The following is a 23,604-nucleotide window of genomic DNA, read 5'->3' on the forward strand; positions in this document are numbered from 1 at the left end:
TCTACATAGTTCTCGAACCCGCAGGGTCTGCACACTTAAGGTTCGACGTTGTTTTATGCGTATTTGAGTTATATGGTTGGTTACCGAATGTTGTTCGGAGTCCCGGATGATATCACGGACGTCACGAGGGTTTCCGGAATGGTCCGGAAACGAAGATTGATATATAGGATGACCCCATTTGGTTACCGGAAGGTTTTCGTGCATTACCGGAAAAGTTTCGGGCTCATCGGTAGTGTACCGGGAGTGCCGGGAGGGGTGCCGGGGACCATCGGGAGGGGTGTCACGCCCCAAGGGGTCTCATGGGCTATGGGAAGAGATAAACCAACCCCTAGTGGGCTGGAATAAGTTCCCACTAAGGCCCATAAGGTTTGAGAAGGAAAAAACACAAGGTGGAAAGAGTTTCCAAGTGGGAAGGTGGAATCCTACTCCAAGTAGGATTGGAGTAGGACTCCTCCACCTCCAATTTCGGCCAAACCTTGAGGGTTTGAGGCTGCCTCTTCCCTCCCCCTCCCTCCTATATATACTAAGGTATTAGGGCTGATTTGAGACAACTTTTGCCACGGCAGCCCGACCACATACCTCCATAGTTTTTCCTCTAGATCGCGTTTCTGCGGAGCTCGGGCGGAGCCCTGCTGAGACGAGATCATCACCAACCTTCGGAGCGCCGTCACGCTGCCGGAGAACTCTTCTACCTCTCCGTCTCTCTTGCTGGATCAAGAAGGCCGAGATCATCGTCGAGCTGTACGTGTGCTGAACGCGGAGGTGCCGTCCGTTCGGTACTAGATCGTGGGACTGATCGCGGGATTGTTCGCGGGGCGGATCGAGGGACGTGAGGACGTTCCACTACATCAACCGCGTTCTCTAACGCTTCTGCTGTACGATCTACAAGGGTACGTAGATCACTCATCCCCTCTCGTAGATGGACATCACCATGATAGGTCTTCGTGCGCGTAGGAAAATTTTTGTTTCCCATGCGACGTTCCCCAACAATATCATAGATAATCTGATCACAAATCCACAGTTCATCGGATCTCGACAAACACACCACCAAAGAAGATTACATTGGATAGATCTCCATGAAGATCATGGAGAACTTTGTATTGAAGATCCAAGAGAGAGAAGAAGCCATCTAGCACTTGGCACTGAATTAATAAGTTAGTCCCAAAAAAGATATAAAAGGTACATAAAACATCCAAAGATGACAAGATAACAACATGAAACCATAAAAAATTATAGATACGTTTGAGACGTATCAGTGGGTTCTTGTGGCGTCGTCGGTGGCGGCGGATCTTGGGATCCCGCTCCCGGGGACGTCGCAGGATGTGGTGGCCCATGCAGGAGAGATGGGTTCTTCAAACAAATCTGGGTGAAAGCTTGCTTTCGGCTACTGCCATGGCCGGCGATGGAGGCGTTGTCTACATCATTCCCTTCCTGAAGGCATCGCCGAGGAGAAGTTCAAGGCCACTCTCTGCTACCTTCGGGGGAAACCCTAGATCATTAGATCGGATGACGGCGACGCTCTGGTGTCGTTTTCTTCTTGGGGGCGTCATTCATGAAGGTACACACGGGCTCAGGGACCATTGGTCGGCATCTACGGTGGAGCGGCCTTCCGTGTGACACATCGACGTCGTGGAGTCTTGGTGGCGAGGCGCAGCAAAGTCTCGGCGACGGATGCATGATGATGAGCGCGCGTAGGGAGGAGGCACTGTCTGGCGCCGTGGGGGCATCGACGACAGGCCTTGCAAGGTTGATGCGTTAGTAACTGTTCTGAAAATGGATTGATGGAAAGCGGCGGCGACGACCTATGAGGGTGTGTTGGACCGGTTTGTGCCCCTGACTCGGTATGTGGCTCGATCGAGGCCTCCGGCTTTAGATGTTAGGCTAGGTGAGAGGTCTGGGTATGTGGTTCACACTTTCTGCACCCCTTCATCATTGGATAGGAGTAGCGACAGATGTTGCCAAGAGGGCGGCTTCAGACATATTGATGTATTACTTTATAAAATCTTTGTGAATAAATAATAAAATGGCTGCATGCATCTTCGAGATGCAGAGGCCGGAGGTCATCCTCTTTTTCTAAAAAAATGAAAGAATACGAGCAATACATATGACATGCGTGCGCAACAGATGAACTGTCATGCCAGCTAGTGTCTGGCACAACTGATGCCCGCGATTTTTTCACTGTTTTGATCTTAATTTGAAACTATAGCATAAAATGAACTCTGTACAAAACTATTTCATAATCTAACCCTTTTAGAAACGTCACAACCCGTGACGTTGCTGTTACACGTAGAAACGTTAGTCTACCGTGACGTTTCTGCTCCACATTCACACGCCTAACTAGCTCGCGTTGTGAAGCAGAAACATCAAGGTAGACTAACGTTTCTACGCGCAGCAGCAACGCTACGGGTTATCGCGTTTCTAAAAAGGCCAGATAGTAAAATAGTTTCGTATAGAGTTTATTTTGTGCTATACTTTTAGATTAAAGTGAGAACAGTGAAAAAGTTTGATGCCCGTAGTGGACGCACCACGCACGTCCATCTGTGCACGCAATGACGGTGCAGCCATGCTTTTTCCAGCCAGACCCGTGGATCCGCAGCCGCTGTCCTTCTCAGCTCCTGAGGTTGGGCACGCACAAGCACAAGCACAAGCCCATGCCCGCCGTCGCTCATGCATGTTGGCGAGTTGATCCTGCTCTACCGTACATTGCAATAGATAATCTCTGTATTATATAAATGAGCTGAAGCAGCAAGAAACTTGATCAAATGAGTTCACGGATTGGGCCATACAGCCTGCGACCGGTGCCGTGAACCCTTTGCCCCATTGTCCAAAACCAGGTTCCAAAGGAAGCAACAACAACATGGAATGGCGAGAGGGAGTGGAAGAATCCCCATGTTGACTTGGAAGATTCTATAACAAAAGAGAAGTGCTTATGTTTTGTGATTTAGTATACATTATGTTTAAGCTCAACCTAGGAATCTTGTAGCTAGATTGTACATGTTGCACAATCGGATGAAATGAAGAAGATACCCAACAACCAGTAGTGCTCGGATTTGCCACCTTTGTATCATCGGATTGGCTTCATCCAACGACCAATATTCAAAGTTATTTGCACACTATATATGGTTATGTATGTAGGAGTATTATTTTTTCTTTCAATCTACGCATGCAGAATGCGCTTTTTATGATTCTATCCTACTAGTTACTCCATATCCGCCTAGCTAGTTAATATAGATGACAAATTGTTCATTTGTCATGCATGTAATCTTTATCTGGTGAGGTATTCACAGTGCTAATAGTTAAAGTTTGATTTTCGGTTATATTGATTGAACATGAAGTAATATGCATCTAGCTAGCTACTCCCTTCGTATTATAATATATGACGTTCTAGTGGTTTATTTTGAACTACTAAAACGTCATATATTATGGTGCAAAGGGAGTACTAGTATATTAGTGAGTTTTTGCATAGTTTTTTTTTTTAGAAAGGTAGCCTAAGCCCGGGCTCTGCAGCTTTTGCATAGTTGTATTATACATTGTTTTTTTTTTCCTTTATAAACTCTGCCCGCCTACAAATTATTCCTGCGGAAGCTTGCCTTTCACTTTCTTTCTCTCACTGCCTAGAACCCTGTATCGCGTTGTCAACCTTGTAAAGTCTGTTTTTAGCTTGAACCCTTATAATTAAAGTGTGTTCTGGTGTTGGCTTAATTAAGTTCTGTCATATAGTAAAACATTATTTCCCGCAAAAAAATAGTAAAACATTATTAACACGTATGAGTATGTACATTTTTTCAGAAAGAGAATAACTAACATAAATGAGTAGCAAGCCCAAGCCGAGATAGGAACAACGTCGGCCAGTCTATCTCCATGAACACTGCATCGATACACAATTCGCGTTGAAATAACCCAGTTACGATCTCCATCGCTCCTGTTTGAGTGTCAAGCTTGTGCGCGGGAAACGATGCGTCTAAGATGAACAATGTGTTGCTCTTCTCTCCCGACCACACATGGATGTGTCGAGGATGTCACTTCTGTTTGGGGGATTTTAGGTCGAACACCCCAACACGGAGCCAGAAGGAGGTTGCGGCACTCTCTCTGCCGTCGTCTTCATCTTGTGGGTGCTTCTTCCAGATATCTAGCCGCCGAATGCCGGCGTCCTCGTACACGTAAAACAGCGTGAGCGTCCTGTCAACACCGACGCCAAGCATTGGCCAGTGATGGAGAGCTCCGTCAAGGAGACGTGGCCCGTCTCGATGTGGACGTTGAAGGTGTAATACTTTTGTAGGACCGTATTCTCTGATAGGTACGCGGCGATCCAGCGCGTCGTGCCACGGTATACGACGGCCTTATGCTGGCCATGGTTCCCGAATTGCATACAAAATCCGCCCTTGCGACCAGGAGCAGGCCAAAGTCTGTCGCCAAAGCAGCTTCTAGGCGCGCTCCAGCTTCTAGGCTTGGCAGCTGAGAAGGTGTAGAGATCGCACGCACGACGATCATCCTGTCCGTGAGTGGAGTTGACAAGGGTTAGCACGGTGAAGAATGTGGAGTAATTACCCGGAGTCGATGTCCGCTGCTGCCGGCCTGCTGAGGAGCAATAGTCCGAAGCGGTTACGATAACGCAACTAAGACCCTGTTTTTTTAAAAGTCTTAGGATTTTTTTTAGTTTCAACTAAAAAGTCCCTAGTCCCTATCCGTTTCTTTTCAGGGACTAAACATAGACTAGAGGTCATTAAATGACATGCAAAAAGATCATGTTACACTTAGTAATGTACTAGACGTTATTAAATGGCATGCTACAAGTAGAGGCATTGTTGGAAAAAGTGTCAAAAAAATCCCCAAAAGACTCTCTCATAGGAACTTTTTCCTTTAGTCCCAAATACCCCTTTTTAGTTCCTAAAAGTTCCTCATGTTTCTTTCACATGGGACTAAAAGGAACCTTTTTTTTAGCCCCTATAGCAAAAAGTCCCTGTAAAGAAACACCCCCTAATGATAGATAGTACTCCGCACTTGAGCGTGGGGAGCATGTGGCATGTGCGCGCGAGGACGTCACAGCCGGCCAAGTGGATCGAGTCGGGTCACCGGCGGTGGAGGAAGGACGGATCGGCTATAAGAGCACACCAGCGCTTGTACGCCGCCGCACACCGGAACAGGGCAGCCATGTCTGCCGACACCCGGAAGAGTATCTCAAGGAGTACATCATCGTCGATCGTGACCGCCCTTCTTTTAGCCTTCTTCCCTGTCTCTAACCCTTCGGAGGTCGATAGATTGTAGTAGTTCTTTGGTTGACTCATCCCCAACGACGGTGCGCCGTCTCACTTTATAAATCTCGTCTTGTTTTGCGCCTGTCCTCGATTACAACTCAACAAACTAACCTTTTTTTAGGATCAACTAATTAAGATAAGAGTCAAATATGAATAGAGGCAGGTCGGCCCATGTTCCAAGGCCCTACTATTTTATTTAGGGGAAGGCCTTATAATTTCGCAAACTTTACGTGAGACAGGATGATCTTTCATGTGAAGCATCTACAATAATGGTCCAATCCACTCGCGGACGCTTATAATGAAAGAAAGGACGACACTACGCGCTACATTTATAACAAAAAAACAAAAATGCTATACGTACGGGAATTTTTTACAGGAGTTTTACGGACTGCTCTTTCTCCTCACTAATCTCCTTCCCTGATTCTTGGGGTGGAGCCCGCTTCATCTTGATCACCAATCAATACATTCCACCTTAGCTCTGTTGGCTTCGAATCGCTGGATCAAATCACCCGGGAGCTACACACGCGCACAAAGCTGGCTATGCAAACAAGCAAGCAAGCAGCCACCCAGGTTGATGGATCGACCGTAGCCACACAGCGTATAATACGCGTCTTGCCGGAGCTACTCTAGTTGATTTCGATCAACTCTAGGTAGCAGAACAAGAAACTTTGCACCGAATCGATTTATAGCTAAAGGCTCTTGACGTGCCTTGTTTTATTGCTTTGCTCTTTTTTCTCTGGTTACAATCAACATCCCTAGGGTGTCTTTTATACACGTCCACAAGGGACTATGGAAATAGACTAGGACTAGGAATCCTAATACTACTAGGACTCAGTTTAGCTTTCTTTCCTAATCCTACATGAGCAACATGATTAACATCTACATTCACCTCCTTAATCTTGTTGCTTGACTTCACTTCTTGCACTCCGACTTTCCTCCTCATCTCGATGAACTTCTGTCGACCGAGGGACTTGGTGAAAATATCGGCAAGTTGGTCTTTCGTGTTCACATGTTGAACCTCGATCAACCCTTCTTCAATGCACTCCCGGATATGGTGGAACCGGGTATCTATGTGCTTGCTCCTTTCGTGATGAACCGGATTTTTACACAACGAGATTGCAGCTTGGTTATCGATCTTCAGTTACACCTTCTGCACCTCCCGCTTTGCAAGAATAGCTAGGAGTCTTCTCAGCCACACTGCTTGACAAGCCGCCGTGCTTGCCGCTATGTATTCTGCCTCGCATGAAGACAGTGCCACCACCTTTTGCTTCTGAGAATTCCAGCTAATCGGATTCGGGCCAAGGTAGAAAACCATGCCCGTTGTGCTCTTTCGGTCATCAACATCACCTGCCATGTCGCTATCTGAATATCCACGAAGGATCAATCCTTCCTTTCCCTTTCTGTACGTGCAACCAAGATTAATGGTGCCTTTCACATAGCGCAAGATTTGATTGACCGTGCTCATGTGCTCGGTTGTCGGATTCTCCATGAAACGACTCACGATCCCGATTGAATAAGCCAAGTCAGGTCGGGTATGCACCAAATATCTTAGGCTTCCCACAACGCTTCGATACATTGTGGTGTCCACCGGCGGATTTGAGCTACGCTTGCTCAACTTGTGACGTTGGTCCATTGGAACTTGTGTCGCGTAGCAATCTGACATGCCACACTTTTCCAATAACTTGATCGCATAAGCCGATTGACATAGGGAAATCTCTCCGGAGCTTTGCTTCACTTCGATGCCCAAGTAATAGCTGAGTAATCCCAGATCACTCATGCTAAACTTGTTCTTCATTTGCGCCTTGAAACGTTCAATTTCTTGTACGCTATCTCCGATGATAATCAGATCGTCGACATAAACTCCAACTAGCAGGTTTGAGCCTTTGGAGTTCTTTGTATAGACTGCGTGCTCGAGGGGACATCTCTTGAACCCGAGCGAGACCAGACTTTGGTCTAACTTTGAGTTCCAAGCTCTTGGCGCTTGCTTCAACCCGTAAAGTGCCTTCTTGAGCTTGTAAACTTTCCCTTCTTCGCCTTTCTTCTCGTAGCCGAGGGGTTGTTCCACGTACACTTCTTCTGTGAGATCGCCGTTGAGGAAAGCGGATTTAACATCCATATGATGAACCTTCCAATCCTCTTGTGCTGCCAAAGCTAGGAGCACTCTCACCGTCTCGATTCGAGCAACCGGTGCAAACACCTCATCATAGTCAACTCCTTGACGTTGAACGTAGCCCTTTGCAACGAGTCTTGCCTTGTACTTCACAATGGCACCCTCCGTGTCCTTCTTTAACTTGTAAACCCACTTCAAACCTATCGTCTTTTGGTTTGGAGGTCGAGTTACCAAAGTCCACGTGCCATTGCTCTCAATTGCCTTCATCTCCTCATCCATGGCGTGCGTCCAGCTAGGACTTTTTCTCGCCTCTACGAAGTTCGCCGGCTCCTCAACTCCGAACAGACATAGTCCGGAGTACTCGAGCGTAACTGGCTTTGTGTACTTGTAGACTTTCTTGAGGGTCTTGTAGCGACGAGGCCCTGAGGAGTCCGTTGTGGCTTGCGAAGGAGACGACACAAATTGTGTCGGTGTTGATGCACTTGAGGAAGACGGCTGAGACCTTGGTGTGTCATCGACATCCGTGTCGTCGGCGTAGTCGTCGTGACCGTGACCATCATCTTGATTGTCGTCGTCACTATGCGCCTCGTTGTCGATGTTGTCGTCGAGATCTCCGCCTGTGTCGTGCGCGGCGTTGTCGCTATCTCCTTGCGACCTATGCGCGTCATCGTCGGTGTCGGCACCATGATGATCACTACCATTGTGGTCACCTTGGTTGGGTGTCTTGCCAATCACCTGGACATCCTCCCCTGCATCATCATCAGTTGGAAATTCAACTGCAAATATGTTACTGTTTGGAGCATCGTCGGCTGCGGCGCTCCAATTCCACGCTTGGTTTTCTTCAAACACGACGTCGCGTGAAATCCGTAGACGCTTGGTTTGTGGATCGTAGAAACGGTATGCCTTGGTGCCAGAACTGCTCTCATATCCGATGAACACCATCTTGGTGCTACGATCGGCAAGCTTTGAGAGGTGCGGCTCCGCCGTCTTCACATGTGCCACGCACCCGAATGTCCGTAGATGAGACACATTCGGCTTACGTCCGTAAATTGCTTCATACGGAGTCTTGCCGATCACCGCCTTCGTTGGAGCCCGGTTGAGAAGATAGACCGCCGTCGAGACAGCTTCTCCCCAAAAAGTCCCTGGCAGGTTCTTGCTCTTGAGTAAACTCCTTGCCATGTCAACAACGGTTCGATTGCGCCTTTCAACGACCCCATTCTGCTGCGGCGTGTAAGGTGTCGTGAGGAACCTCTTTATGCCAATCTTCTCGCAGTAGTCATTGAACTCATTCGACGTAAACTCTCCGCCGCGATCTGTTCGTAGAGCGCGAACCTTCAGCTTGTGTTCCATCTCTGTTGCAGCCTTCAATTTCTTGAACGCTTCAAACGCCTCATCTTTAGATCGTAGGAGAATGACCCACATATATCTCGAGTAGTCGTCTACCACAAGGAAGAAATACTTCTTTCCAGCGTGAGTTGCCGGGGTGATAGGGCCACATAGGTCACCATGGAGCAGCTCGAGTGCATCACTTGCACGATAGGTAGACTGAGCAGGGAATGGCCTGCGGTGCTGTTTTCCAACCAAGCACCCGTCACATACTCGATCAACATGGTCGATAACTGGCATCCCGGATACCATCTGCATCTTTGACATCTTCTTCAAGGCGTAGAAGTTAACGTGTCCAAATCTAGCATGCCATAACCACGAATCATCATCACTCTTGGCAAGCCAACACTCCGGTTGAGATTGATGAAGGTTGAGGATATAGAGCCTATTCCGTGTGCGATTAACACGAGCTAGCACGTTTCGGAGGTTGTCGAAGATCGTCATCACTCCGCTCTCTATATTCACCTTGCATCCATTCTCGTCAAGCTTCCCAATAGAGATGATGTTGTTGCGCAGCCGTGGAATGTAATACACTCCGGTGAGTATGCGATGTTCGCCTGTGAGACCCTCAAAGAGGACAGATCCTTGCCCGCAAATCTCCACAGCTGAACCATCACCGAACTTGACCGAGCCTTCAACATCGTATTCCAGCTCGAGGAATTTCTCCTTGCACCCCGTCATGTGGTTACTGGCACCCGTGTCGAGATACCACGACACGTTCTGATCACCGGATAACTTTGGTGTCACTTTTTCCTCATGAAGTAGCACCTTCCGGCTTGGTTTTACAACCACCGTTTCAGCGAGATCACAAACTTCGGCCATCAGAAGACCTGGACCTTCGTCTTCCTGCTTTGCCAAATTTGCCTTGATCTCCCGCTTGTTAGGCTTTGGACAATCCTTCGCAAAGTGACCCATCTTATTGCAGTTATAGCACTTGACCTCGGACAAGTCCAAGTTCCGTGGTTTCTGCTCTTTAGATTGGCCCGCCTTACCACGACCTTGTGGTTTGCCTTTTCCTTTGCCTTTTCCATTTTGTCCATCGCCCTTCGTGTTGCTTGAGCCTTCGCCACCGTCACGCCTTCCTTTGCTACTTGGGGCCTCCCAATCTGTGCGCGAGTACATGAGTTGGTCACTACCTCCTCCTTTGCCTTTCCGACAGCCACGAGCATTCTCTTCCCATGTCTGCAATCGTCCGATCGCCTCCGTTATGGTCATGTCGTCGATGTCGTAAAGCTGCTCGAGCGTGCCGATGATGTACGTGAATTTATCAGTGACAGAACTGAAAAATTTCTCCACGATCTCGGTCTCATCGAGCTTTGCACCAAGCGCGCGGATCTCTCCCACCAAAGTAGTAAGACGCATGGCGTAGTCATTCACAGATTCAGTTTCCTCCATCTGCAACTTGTGAAATTGGCGCTTCAGCACTTGTGCCCGAGCCTTGGTGACGCGATCTTCTCCGATCCTCATCTCCTTGAGTGCGTTCCACGCCTCTCTTGCCGTCTCGAACTCCGCCAATGTCATCAGCACGGAATCCGACACAGACTGGGCTATGGCGGCCATGGCACCTTCGTCGCGCTCCTCGTCGACGTCGTCGTCCGTGATGGCCTCCCACACTCGAAGGGATCGAAGAATAATCTTCATCTTCACCGCCCACACGCCGTAGTTGGCGTCGGTAAGCATCGGGTACTGGATGGGGATGTTGCGATGCGCCTGGACGTTAGCGCCGCTCGTTCCTCCACCACTGGTTGCTGACTTGACGCCCTTCTTCACCTTGTCGCCATTCTTGTTCGCCTTGGCACCGCCGCTGCCGGACTTGACCGACTCAGCGTCGTTGTCCGTCATCGTAGATCGTAGATCATCGAGGCTCTGGATACCAATTGTTGGCTTTTGAACGTGCGTATGCAGCTGTACAGGCGTGCCTACGCGATTCTTGCTTCGGCCGGCTACTTGACGGAACTTACGTAACTAGCGACACGAATAAAACTGATCGATGGATTTGATGGCTAAAGGCCCGTGTCGAGCCTTGTTTTATTGCTTTGCTCTTTTTTCTCTGGTTGGGCCCGTGTCTTTTATACACGTCCACAAGGGACTATGGAAATAGACTAGGACTAGGAATCCTAATACTACTAGGACTCGGTTTGGCTTTCTTTCCTAATCCTACATGAGCAACATGATTAACATCTACAAACTCAACCCGTAAAACTCATGTAAAATTCATGTACGTGTAGCATCCCTAATAAAAAAAGACGGCACTACGCAGCACCCACGGGCTATGCGGGCGCCTTCCCTTCGTCGGTTCTCACGTCAAAACAGGGAGCCAACGTCCCCCTCTCTTCACGTGATCTGGCCCCTCCCCCACTCACCAATCGTCAGAAAACCCTACCTTCTCTCCCCACTTCTTGTTCCCATCCCCAGCCGCTGCCAGAGGCCATGGCCTAGCCTCTAGGAGCTCCCCTCCCACAGTGTAATCAGATTAAAAAGAGACCAAAAAAAATAAGGCAAAAAATCATGGTGATAAATCTTGAATATACATTTGTGCCTGCAACTTCTTCGTCCTGATCAAGCACAATTTCAAGAGACTGATAGCAATTTAACTCCCACAACTGGGTAAAACTCTTCAAGTGAAACAACAAAAAGGTAAACATGTCTATCAACTTCTGGGATTTTGAGAGCAATCCACTTGTCTAGGTACTGTCTTAAGAACTAGTAGATTTCCCTGTCTATTGCTGAATGGAACTAGTAGGTTTCCCTGTCTATTGCTGAATGGAACTAGTAGATTTCCCTGTCTATTTCAGAGCAAAAACTGCAAAAACTAGCATCTCTACTGAGTTGTTGCTGAACCTGGTGTTGCTGAATGTTGCCTACAAACTGCAAAAACTGCAAAAACTAACATGTGTACTGAATGTTGCTGAACTTGGTGCTATGAGCATAAGAAGCTGCTGACTCATGGTCCTTCAATTTTTCTTCACTATTGTTCTCTACCTTGTTTCTGCAAAACAAAAATGAAATGAAAAAAGAAGCAATTGTGCATATGCTGGAAAAAAAATTAGTTGCCTACACCAACAAACTAGTAGTGAACTCTAGTTTCTTACAAAAGCACGGACTTATCCATCGAAATTAATAGCCTGGAGAACTGCTAGTACTATACACATTTTTGCTTACATGATGCGACAAAAAATCAAAATGCTAACAATTTTTTCATTCCTGACTTTAAAAAAAATGCAGATGGCTGGCATTGATCTCAATGAGCTCCCTGATGAGTTTACTAATTATGATGGTGGCCCTGCATACTTCACACAAGCCCAACCAGAGAAAGTGCCAATTTCTATTGAAGGTGTGGGCAAGTCACGGGAACTGAGAGATGCTACTGTACAAGATGCCACAGGAGTTAATTTTGGTGTTGCAACAGCTGCTGTTACTGATGTTGCAGCAGCTGAAACTACCATGCCTGCCCCTGCCGTGATCAGCCCGGCAATAACTCTGTTTAGCAATGGCGAGCAAGTCCATTTGGATGAAACTGAGGTGTGATCTAGCCCAGAAGAGCCTTTTATTGGCATGGAATTTGACACTCTTGAAGGTGTTAAGGCACACTACAAAGCCTACGCTCTCCGCGTTGGGTTCTCGATGAAAGCCAACACATCAGGAGGTTTGGATACACTAATGTGCTTGAGAAGCAGAGGTTTTGCTGCAACAAGTCAGGGAAGCCTAAAATAAATCAAGAGGGTGTATGTGCTCCTGTTTTTGGAAAACTCAGTTCAGATTCTGAAGGAAGTGGCGATGGGCAAGATGTTGGCAGGAAGAAAGCGAGTTGTAGCTCTTATAAATCTCCATGTGGACTTGTTAAGAAGAGGAGAAGGGAATTTATCATACCAACTAATTGTCAAGAAAAAATGACAGTGAAGCTACAAAAAAAAGTGGGTGCACATAGGCGTTGTTCTTTAGCACAATCATAGATTGATTGACAAGCCAGCTCTCACTAAGTACATGCACTATCACCAAGGCATACCACCGTAGGAGATTGAATTCCTAAAGGTATTGCACAGGTGTAACATGGAAACAGGTCGCATGATGACCGTTACGTCTGATTTTTATGGCCAAGCTTCAATTGTGCCGTACACGACAAAGTTGATAAGCAACATGAGAACTGCCCTTCGCATTGCTGAAGCAGATGAGGGTAATTTGGCTGAGACAGTTGCCTACTTTGAGCAAAAACAGGAAGAAGATCCAGGCTTCTTCTTCAAGGTCAAAAAAGATGCAATAGGCAGAGCTGATAATTTGTTTTGAGTTGATGGGAGGGCTCGAGAGGCATACACAAAAGCTTACCATGATTATATCTCTGTTGACACGACGTACTTGACAAACATGTATAGCATGCCCTTTTCTCCGTTTATTGGGATGAACAGGGCATGGGCAATCTTTCATGTTAGGTTGTAGCTTCTTGCGGCAAGAGCTCGAGACCAGCTTTGATTGGTTGTTTGGGGCCTTTCTTGAAGAAATGCATGGAATTGCCCCCACTCAACATCATAAATCCCTAGGACCATACGATGAAAAATTCTATATCAAACCTTTTCCCACACGCAGTTCACCGTAGTGGCCGCTGGCATATCATTAAGAAAGCCCAAGAGAAGTTAGGAGGTTTCATGGCTAGGCATCCGGAGCTAGCTAAAGAATTCAATGAGGTTATAGACTTGAGCATAACTCCTGAGGAGTTCGAGACAAGGTGGGCTACTATGGTTGTTACACATGGTATGGCTGGAGATAAACGCTTTGATGATCTGTATGCGATCAAGCATCTTTGCATACCTTGCCACACATAAAATATTTTTTCTCATTCCCCCAATCAACTCAACGGAGTGAAGGCTTCAATGCTGTCCTAAAAAGGTATGTGAACCCGCAAAATTATGTGCTCAACTTTGTGAAGCAATACGAGAAGATAAACGACAAGATCTTGGTGAAAGAAGGAGGTAATGACTATTGAACAGAACAACTGGAGCCAAGGCTTTTGTCCCAGATCCCAATTGAGAAGCAAGCTTTGCGAGTTTACACAAGGGATATACACTATAGGTTTCAGCATGAGTTTTCTATGATTGGCATGTATAACGTTAGGCATCAAGGTGGCAACATGTACCTGCTTGAGCCTAACAGAATTTATGCTAGGGTTTATGGTCGTAGAAGGTACATGGTGTCAGCAGATGTTGACCAACAAGAATATGGGTGTGAGTGTTGCAGGTTTTATAAGGATGGGCTGCTTTATGTGCACATCCTGAAAGTATTCACCCACGTTGGTGTTGATGAGATCCCTCAGCGGTACATACTTACTAGATGGACACAGAATGCAATTCTTACTAATTTGCCCACTAACACGCAACTCTCTACGCCATGCCACAAGAGTCTCTCCAGCAAATAAGGCATGTTTCCCTGAATACTATGTTTGGAAAATATCTAAATTGGCAAATATGTCTGATGCAGGAGCATCTTTGTATCGTTCCCATGGTCGCCGTTGGAGACTGAACTGAACCAACTTTACAAAATAAGGAAGAAGAAGAAGAAGCAACGACACGGGCTGAACCACCAACCTCATCTGCCCCCACGGAAGCTTCTGTTGGAGAGCCTAGAGCAGCTCCTTTGCATAACCCCCCAAAGTCATCGACTAAAAGAAGGAAAAGAGACAAGAGGTACCACTCGGGCATTGAGTTACACCCGAAGAAGAAGACGAAGTGTGCCTACTACAAGGAGTTAGGGCATAATTATGCCACTTGCACGCCCGACCTAAACTGAAGTGCTTGACTAGTTCAACTAGCAAACAAAAAAAGGGGAAATAATACAAAAATTGTGTGGCTGACCGAAATTTACTCAAATTTGAATGTTTTTCATTCTGAGAGAAAATACATTGGGTTGTTATTTATGTTCTGTGGACCATGTTATTTATGTTATTTTGCTATAGAAAGTAAACTATGTATGACATTGAGTTTCTAAATGTGTGTTGTACGCATTTTTTTTACCTTCTTCATGTTCAACATCCTTGCCCAATTGATGTCGTTGTGGTCGCTCCTTATCATATCTTCCAGCAGTATCTTTCTGAATTTGAGTATGTCTTTTGGCCCATACTCCAACACATGGGTGCCGTCCTAGTTCTTGGTATTGTCAATCATGTGTATGTTGCAGTCATACCTGTAAAAAAACACGCATTATGATGTTCCATCATTCTAGGCAAGTTGCAAAAAGAACATCAAAAACAGGAATTTTGTTATGTTCTCGGAGGAAAACCCTACTTTAAAAAGAATGTCTTAGAAAAGACGATTATATATGGACGTTAAAAAAATCTACCATTGCAAATCTTGATGTTGCTAAAGCTTGTTGTTGCCAATAGACGGACGATTATTGTTATTTTTTGCATGTGTGGGCGAGTTGGTCTACCGGGGTTAGGCGACTTCTACCAACGGAAACCGTGTTTTTGGTGCGTGGGGTCGCATATAGGCGACAAACGGTCGGTGCTAGGTGATCTAGGTCACCGGTGTGGGCGAGAAGTGCCGCACCCCCCATTCGTGTCGAGGCGACTTGGTATGACTGTTGTCAGCAGGGCTTTTGGCGACTTGGTCGTCCGTGTTAGGCGACCTAGGACACCAGAGTGGGCGAGAAGTGTCGCAGCCCCCATTAGTGTTGAGGCGACTTGGTATGACGGTTATCGATAGGGCTTTTGGCAACTTGGTCGTCCTTGTTAGGCGACCTAGATTGTCGGGGTGGGCGAGAAGTGTTGCAGCCCCCATTCGTGTTGAGGTGACTTGGTATGATGGTTGCGGCGGGGCTTTGGACGACTTGGTCGTCCGTGTTAGGCGACCTATATCGTCGAGGTGGGTGTCGCAGCCCCATTCGTGTTGAGGCGACTTGGTATGAAGGTTGTCGGCGGGGCTTTGGGTGACTTGGTCATCCGTGTTAGGGGACCTAGGTCATCCGGGTGGGCGAGAAGTGCCGCAGCCCCATTCGTGTTGAGGCGACTTGGTATGACGGTGGTCGACGGGGCTTTAGGTGACTTGGTCGTCCAGTTAGGTGACCTAGATCGTCGGGGTGGGCGAGAAGTGTCGCAGCCCCCATTCGCGTTGAGGCGACTTGCTATGACGGTTGTCGGCGGGGCTTTGGGCAACTTGGTCGTCCGTGTTAGGCGACGCAGGTCACCGCGGTGGGAGAGAAGTGTCGCGGGCCCCATTCGTGTTGAGGAGACTTGGTATGACGGTGGTCGTAGGGCTTTGGGCGACTTGGTCATCCGTGTTACGCGACCTAGGTCGTCGGGGTGGGTGAGAAGTGCCGCACCCCCCATTCATGTTGAGGCGACTTGGAATGACGGTGGTCGGTGGCTTTGGATGGCTTGGTTGTCCGTGTTAGGCGACCTAGGTCGTCGGGGTGGGCGAGAAGTGTCGCACCCCCCATTCGCGTTGACGCGACTTGGTAAGACAGTTGTTGGTTGGGCTTTGGGCGACTTTGTCGTCTTTGTTAGGCGAGCTAGGTCGTCGGGATGGGCGAGAAGTGTCGCACCCCCCATTCGTGTTGAGGCGACTTGGTATGACGACTGTCGGCGGGGCTTTGGGTGACGTGGTCGTCCGTGTTAGGCGACCTAGGTCGTCGGGGTGGGCGAGAAATGTCGCACCCCCATTCGTGTTGAGGCGACTTGGTATGACGGTTGTCGGCGGGGCTTTGGTTGACTTGGTAGTCCGTGTTAGGCGAGCTAGGTCATCGGGGTGGGCGAGAAGTGATGCGCCCCCCATTCGTGTTGAGGCGACTTGGTATGACGGTTGTTCGCGGGGATTTGGGCGACTTGGTCATCTGTGTTAGGCGACCTAGGTCACCAGGTGGGCGAGAAGTGCCGCACCCCTCATTCGTGTCGAGGTGACTTGGAATGACGGTTATCGACGGGGCTTTGGGCGACTTGGTCGTTATTGTTAGGTGACCTAGGTCACGGGGTGGGCTAGAAGTGGCGCACCCCCATTCGTGTTGAGGTGACTTGGTATGACGGTTGTCGGCCGGGCTTTGGGCGACTTGGTCATCGGTGTTAGGCGACCTAGGTCACCGGGTGGGCGAGATGTTGGAAATATGCCCTTAAGGAAATAATAAAATAGTTAATATTATATTTCCTGTTTCAAGATAATCGTTTATTATCCATGCTAGAATTGTATTGAATGGAAACGCAAATACATGCGTGGATACATAGACAAAACAATGTCCCTACTAAGCCTCTAGTTGACTAGCCCGTTGATCAAAGATGATTAAGGTTTCCTAGCCATAGACAAGTGTTGTCACTTGATAACGGGATCACATCATTAGGAGAATTATGTGATGGACAAGACCCAAATTATAAACGTAGCATGTGATCGTGTTATCTTATTGCTATTGTTTTCTGCATGTCAAGGATACATCCCTATGACCATGAGATCATGTAACTCACTGATACCGGAGAAATGCCTTGTGTGTATCAAACGTCGCAACGTAACTAGGTGACTATAAAGGTGCTCTACACACTAGTAGAAATAAGGGCTTTCATCTCAGCTCGAAAAACACATTAGTCCCGGTTCGTCCCGGTTCGAGCGGCAAAGGCGCCGGTCGGGCATTAGTCCCGGTTCAAATGAGACCTTTAGTCCCGGTTCGTGTCTCGAACCGGGACTAAAGGGTTTGGAGGGTTTAGTCCCGGTTCGTGTCTTGGACCTTTAGTCCCGGTTCGTGTCTCGAACCGGGACTAAAGGGTTTGGAGGATTTAGTCCCGGTTGGTGTCTTGAACCGGGACTAAAGGGTCACGAACCGGGACTAAAGGTGTTCAGATTTTTTTTTCTGTTTTTAAATTCTTGTTTGTAGTTTCTGTTTTAAATTGCTTATATCTTTTAGGATATTTGATGTTTTTGATTGATTCTTTTTGCATTAGATTCAAAATTTTGTCTAATTTCTGTTTGTGCCATTAGTTTTCAAATTTGAATGGTTTAAATTTGAATTTGTTTAAATTTTCTTCAAACCCAGTTTTTGAATAACTTGAGTTTACAAATAGTTTTTAATTTAATTCTTTTTGCTCCCACTCATGTGTTAGATTGTTGTCACAGTAAGATTTATTTGGTTATTTTTAGAATAATTTAAATTAGGATTTTAATTAAAGAAATATTGTTTTGCTTATATAGTTGTTTTAGTCATTTAATTGTTGTTTTTTATTATTTTTAGTTAGCTCTTTCTGTAGATTTTAACATGTTGTAGTATGGTGCATATTTAATGCACAAAAAAAATCTACAGTTCAATTAATTTTAAAAAATGCCTTTGTAGCAGATGGGTTTTCGTCTGAAACCTTGATATTTTGAGTTTTGTAGAAAATAAACAAAAATTATAAAAGCTTCAAAAAATAAACAAAAATGATAAAATCTTCAAAATATAAAATCCTTTGAGATGTTGTTAGTTTTTAGTGTCTAGTCGGTATAGAAATTTTGAGATATGAATTTTGACCGTTTTTGCAAAAAAAGGAAAAAAATAAACGACCATAACTTTTGCATACGACGTCCGAAAAAAATTAATATATAAAAAAAACTAGAAAAAATTGATACTCGATTTCACCCGGGCTTGCCCGGTGAAGTTTTCTCACATGCTCAAAATTCCAAATGGAAAAAAAGTTATTTCAAAAAGAAGTTTTTTCCAAAAAAAAGAAAAATAATTTTATTTAAAAATATTAGGTTGTTTTCATTGAAATTCACTATTATTGTTATTTATTAAGTTTATTTTAATAATTTTTTGTAATTCAAAAAATTAAATCATGTGACATGACATCAAGACCCAAGTTGTTTAGGATTGATAGCTTACTATTGTTAGGAAAACAACAAGTGCACACTTGACAACTAGGGGTGATAGAACCAGAAAGTTAAGCGTGCTCGGGCTGAAGCAGTGAAAGGATGGGTGATCGGTCGGGAAGTTAGACGATTTGAAATGAGTGATCCACGCTAGAGCAGTGAGGATGGGTGATTAGAGATTAAATTGTCAAATAATTCAAATATTAGAAAATTGGAATAAAACATAAAAAATATTCAAAAATAAAATTTTAAATTTTTTTTTAAAAAAAATCTACCTTTTCGGGTCAAACAAAAAAAAACAGACGGATCCTTTAGTCCCGGTTCGTAAGTAGAACCGGGACTAAAGGTACTCCCTCCGAGGCGGCCACGTGGAGCACCTTTGGTCCCGGCTTGGAACAGGGCCGGGACTAAAGGTTAGGCCTTTAATCCCGCCCCTTTAGTCCCGGTGAACCGGGACTAAAGCCCCTTACGGGCCGGGACTAAAGGCCCTGTCTCCACTAGTGACATGTATCTTCGAAGGTGTTCGTTGAGTTAGCATGAATCAAGACTGTGATTTGTCACTCCATCATTGCATGACTGAGTTTTAGCGCGGGCTGAAGCCTCGTCCCCGTATTCATCTTCATCTTCCTCTTCCTCCGATTCATCATCCGAAGCGGATTCTTCCTCCTCCTCTTCACGGGTGTTGGCAAGATCATGCGAAGGTGTTGGCACATCGGAAGACATGCCGCCCATGGCGCCCGGAGGTGCTCCCATGCCTCCCTTGAGAGATGCAAAACTCATACCTCCCATGCCGCCAATGCCGCCGCGCTAAACACATGCAAGTCTCTTTCTCGACGGCTTGGAGGAGCCGGAGCCGTCCGCCGCCTTCTTCTTTTTCGCGGAAACCTTGCCCTTCTTCGCGCCGCGCCACATTTGAGAGCTGCAAGATGGGGGCACGTGGGTTCACGGCGGGCGTCGGCGTGAGGCCACCCGCCGCCGAGGTTATCCGTGGCGGCATGAAAAGCCCGCGCGCGGTGCCGGTGCTTGGAGGAGCGACGGTGGCGGCGAAACCAAAGCTCCCAACGCTAGGGTTTGCGGCGGCGGCGACGGCCGCAACGGAGGAGTCGCGGCTGTAGGCAGGGGTCGAGGGGGCGCTGACGGGGGCGTCCATCGGACAGTTCGCCGACGGCGGCGAAGGTGACGTGGTGGGGGCGAAAATGGAGAGAAGCGGCGCGAGCGCTCGAGTGTGCAGCGTGCCAAAGCGGACGCATGAAATAAGCAGCGCGTGATGCCGATTCCGACCACACGCTATACTCTTTATGCCGCGCGCGCGTTTATAGCGCGACCGCTGGAGCAATTTTTTTATATGCGCGCTAAAAACGTGATTTTTTACATCGCGACGCTGTTTTAGTGCGGCTGTTGAAGATGCTCTAACCAAATGAAGTCTGTTGCTAAAAGAAAAAAAACCAAATGAAGTCTTTTTCTATGAATTTCTTCTCTCTTGATGGTGGTGTGGAATGTGAATAATTACAGCCAAAAAAGTTATTCGCGCCACCACCAACCGCAAGCAGGCGACGACGAAGACTTGGTTCAGTCTTCAGTGTCAGGTCCACGCCCATCCTCGCCGCCGGCGGCACCCACAGATCCAGATCCAGAGGAGCCTGGTCTGTTCTGTTGTCAACCGGCCGGCGGGATGGAGATCGCGGTGGGCGCGCTGTCGGGCATGGTGGAGGCGCTGCCGGGCAAGCTGGCGGAGCTGGTGCAGCAGGAGTACGAGCTGCTCTCCGGCGCCCGCGGGGACGTCGCCTTCTTCCAGGCCGAGCTGAGGACCATGCACGCCGCCGTGCTCCGCTGCGAGGCCCTCGAGGACCCCGACGTCCAGACCTCCAGCTGGATCGCCCAGGTCCGCGACCTCGCCTACGACATCGAGGACTGGGTCGACCTCTTCGCCCACCGCGTCGACGCCGGCACCCACGACGCCGACACCTCCCACCGGTTCTCCCGCTGGATCCGCCGGCTCACCACCATCCCCGACCGCCACGTCATCGCCACCGAGCTGAAGGAGCTCCGGGCGCGCGTCGTCGAGGTGAGCGAGCTGCGGAAGCGCTACAGCCTCGGCCCGCAGATGCAGTCTCATCACCCGGCCGCCGTCGACCCCCGGCTCTTCGCGCTCTACGCCGACAGCGCCGGCCTCGTCGGCATGGACGGGCCACGGGAGGAGGTGGCGGAGATGGTGACCGGAGCGGGCTCGGACGGCCTCAAGGTCGTGTCCATCGTCGGGATGGCCGGCTCCGGGAAGACGACGCTTGCCAGGGAGGTGTATAGGTTGGTCGGTGCGGGGTTCAAGTGCCGCGCGTTGGTTTCGGTCGGCCGGAGCTCGGATGTCGCCAAGGTGCTCGGCGATATGCTATCCCAAGTGGACGGCGTGTACAGCAGAGGACGAGGTGATGCCGGCGATGTGAATCAATTGATTGTGAGGCTGAGGCAGCATCTGCAAGATAAGAGGTAGTCTATTTGCTATCTCGATCAATCCACTTTAATTTTTAGAAAATGAGGCTTAGCCCCGGCCTCTGCATCGAAAGATGCATACGGCCATATATTAAAACAAGCTCAAGTCTTAACCGAGTACATCTGGTTCATATATTCTGTGGCATATTGCCGTCATTGTACTGAAAAACTGTCTTTAGTACACTATTCTGTGGCACTTGCTGGCTGCATGCATCTCTGGATGCAGAGGCCGGGGCTATGCCTCCTTTTCAAAAAAAAACATATCTTGGATAAAACTTAGTCCTGCTTCCTCTTGGTTGAGATGCATCTCACTCATTTCCCTCTTGTCATCAAATAGGTATCTTGTTATGATTGATGATTTATGGAGTGTTCAAACCTGGGGGATAATCAAACACTGTTTTCCAGAGAACAATCTTGGGAGTCGGATAATCACTACAACAAGAATTGAGGCTGTTGCAAAAGCAGCTGCAGGTGACAATGTTTACAAGACTCGTCTTCTTGATGAAGCCAATGCCGAAACCTTGTTTAAACAAAGAACTTTTGGGGGTGTGGGTGGGTGCCCTGCCCATTTGAAGGATGTCTCAACTCGGATCATGAGAAAGTGTGGTGGTTTGCCACTTGCTATAGTGAGCGTGGGCGGCTTATTAGCCAGCAAGGTGCGCACAAGAGATGAATTTGAGCGGTCAGGACTGGAATGGCGGACAAATTCAGAGCTACAAGAGATGAAACAGATCATCAAACTCAGCTACAGTGATCTGCCTGCCAATCTCAAGACATGCCTATTACACCTAAGCATATTTCCCGAGAACCATGAGATCAAAATAGAGCGTCTTGCGAGGCGTTGGATTGCAGAAGGTTTCATCAGTGAACAGCGTGGCACAAGCATAGAGGAAACAGCGAGAAACTACATCAGTGAGCTCATTGGCAGAAACTTAATCCAACCATCACAGATGAATCATGATGGCACCCATAGCAGCTACGTTCTTCATCCAGTAATACACGATTTCATCATTTGCAAGTCCATGGAAGACAACTTTGTTGCTCTGGTACATGCTGAACAGCAAGATGTCCCACTCCCACCTGGTAATGGCACTGTTCGACGGCTATCATTGCTGAATAGTGGTAAGCATGATCAGGCTGCTGCACAAATTGGTGGGGCAAAAGTATCTCGTGCTCGCTCGATCACCGCATTTTCTCACACCGGTCGCACGCCTCGTCTGAATGAACTCAGTGTACTGCGGGTTCTTGACCTGGAAGGCTGTCAAGGTCCACTCTGCCTTGATGGTCTCTGCAGATTGCTGCTTCTGAGGTACTTGAGCCTCAAGGGAACAGATGTTTGCGAACTCCCTGCACAGATTGGGGAGCTAAGATGTCTGGAGACACTGGATGTGAGATCGACGAAGGTGAAAGAATTACCTCCTAGCATTCTCAGGCTGGAAAAGTTGATGCATTTGCTCGCAGGGAATGCCAAGTTGCCGAGTGGGATAAACAAAATGAAGTTATTGCTGACACTTTCATGCAGCAATATCGGGAAGAGCGCTGATGCGAACATCATCCAAGAGCTCAGTGAAATGGTAAGCTTGAGCGAACTGGAACTATTTTGTAATGTTACTCAGGCGTATGGGGATAAGAAACAAGTCGCATTTCCAAGCGGTGGATTTCGTAGTCTTAAGAAGCTTTCAATAAGGTGCAGCTTGCTATCAGTGACCTTTGTGACCGATGCTTTATCGAAGGTTGAAGTGCTTGAGCTAAAGTTTGAAGAAGGCCATTCAGAGGAGTCGGGGGGTCTGTCTGGCATACAGCATCTGACAGGCCTGAAGCATATGATCGTCGAGTTTTCGCAGCATGATGCGGATGCGGCAGCAGCAGCTGCGGCAGTAAAGAAGACTGCTGAGAAGGTCCACCCTAATTGTCAAGTGATCATCATGAGCATTGATAAGAAGATCGACGAATAGAGTTTTGGAGCACTGTACACATCTGATTCCGAGCAAGCATGAGCGATGTCCGGATGTGATATACCTTCTGATGGAGACGGTCAAGGGGCATGTGATGATTCATTTCAACACACTTCCTTCAACAGCGTTCTTATGATTTCTGTAGTTACTTGGTTTGAATAAGTGATGCCCCTAGAACTCAGCATTTCATTCCTCAATTGAAGTATCATGTTTTCTGTCAGTGTTACTTGCTTCTATGCCCATAGCCGTTAAGCCGTGAACATCAGTTTCGGTCCAAACTAAACTTGCAGAGTGACCCTATATTGAGTTCATGTGAATACCTTTGTTTTGTAAATGACTGTATTCTGAATCCATTAATCAGTATTTCCAAATTCAGCTATTTATGGATTCTACATGGATTTCAAGTTAATATCTTTGTATGTAAATAATTCTTTTGTATCCACGTCATATGGATATGTGACCAGTATCATATATATTCAAAATTTAGCCATTTACATTTTGCAATTAGCATGGATTCACAAATAAATGATTTAACATGGAGTTCGTATACAGAACAAATTGCTAATTTCTATTAGTTCACCAAAAAAATCTTACCTTTTTTA

At 47.3% G+C, this 23,604-nt stretch overlaps 1 protein-coding gene across 1 annotated transcript; it reads left to right on the forward strand.

Annotated features, from left to right (window-relative positions):
* The first annotated feature begins 19,978 nt into the window (after positions 1-19,978).
* Positions 19,979-23,381, forward strand: LOC123410069 (disease resistance protein PIK6-NP-like). The gene is made up of 2 exons (XM_045102959.1): positions 19,979-21,044; positions 21,385-23,381. The coding sequence occupies exons 1-2, from the start codon at positions 20,044-20,046 to the stop codon at positions 23,000-23,002; spliced, it is 2,619 nt and encodes an 872-aa protein (XP_044958894.1). The 5' UTR covers positions 19,979-20,043; the 3' UTR covers positions 23,003-23,381.
* The last annotated feature ends 223 nt before the right edge of the window (positions 23,382-23,604 follow it).

This window comes from Hordeum vulgare, chromosome 7H (assembly GCF_904849725.1).
Source record: "Hordeum vulgare subsp. vulgare chromosome 7H, MorexV3_pseudomolecules_assembly, whole genome shotgun sequence".
Classification (NCBI taxonomy): Eukaryota; Viridiplantae; Streptophyta; class Magnoliopsida; order Poales; family Poaceae; genus Hordeum; species Hordeum vulgare.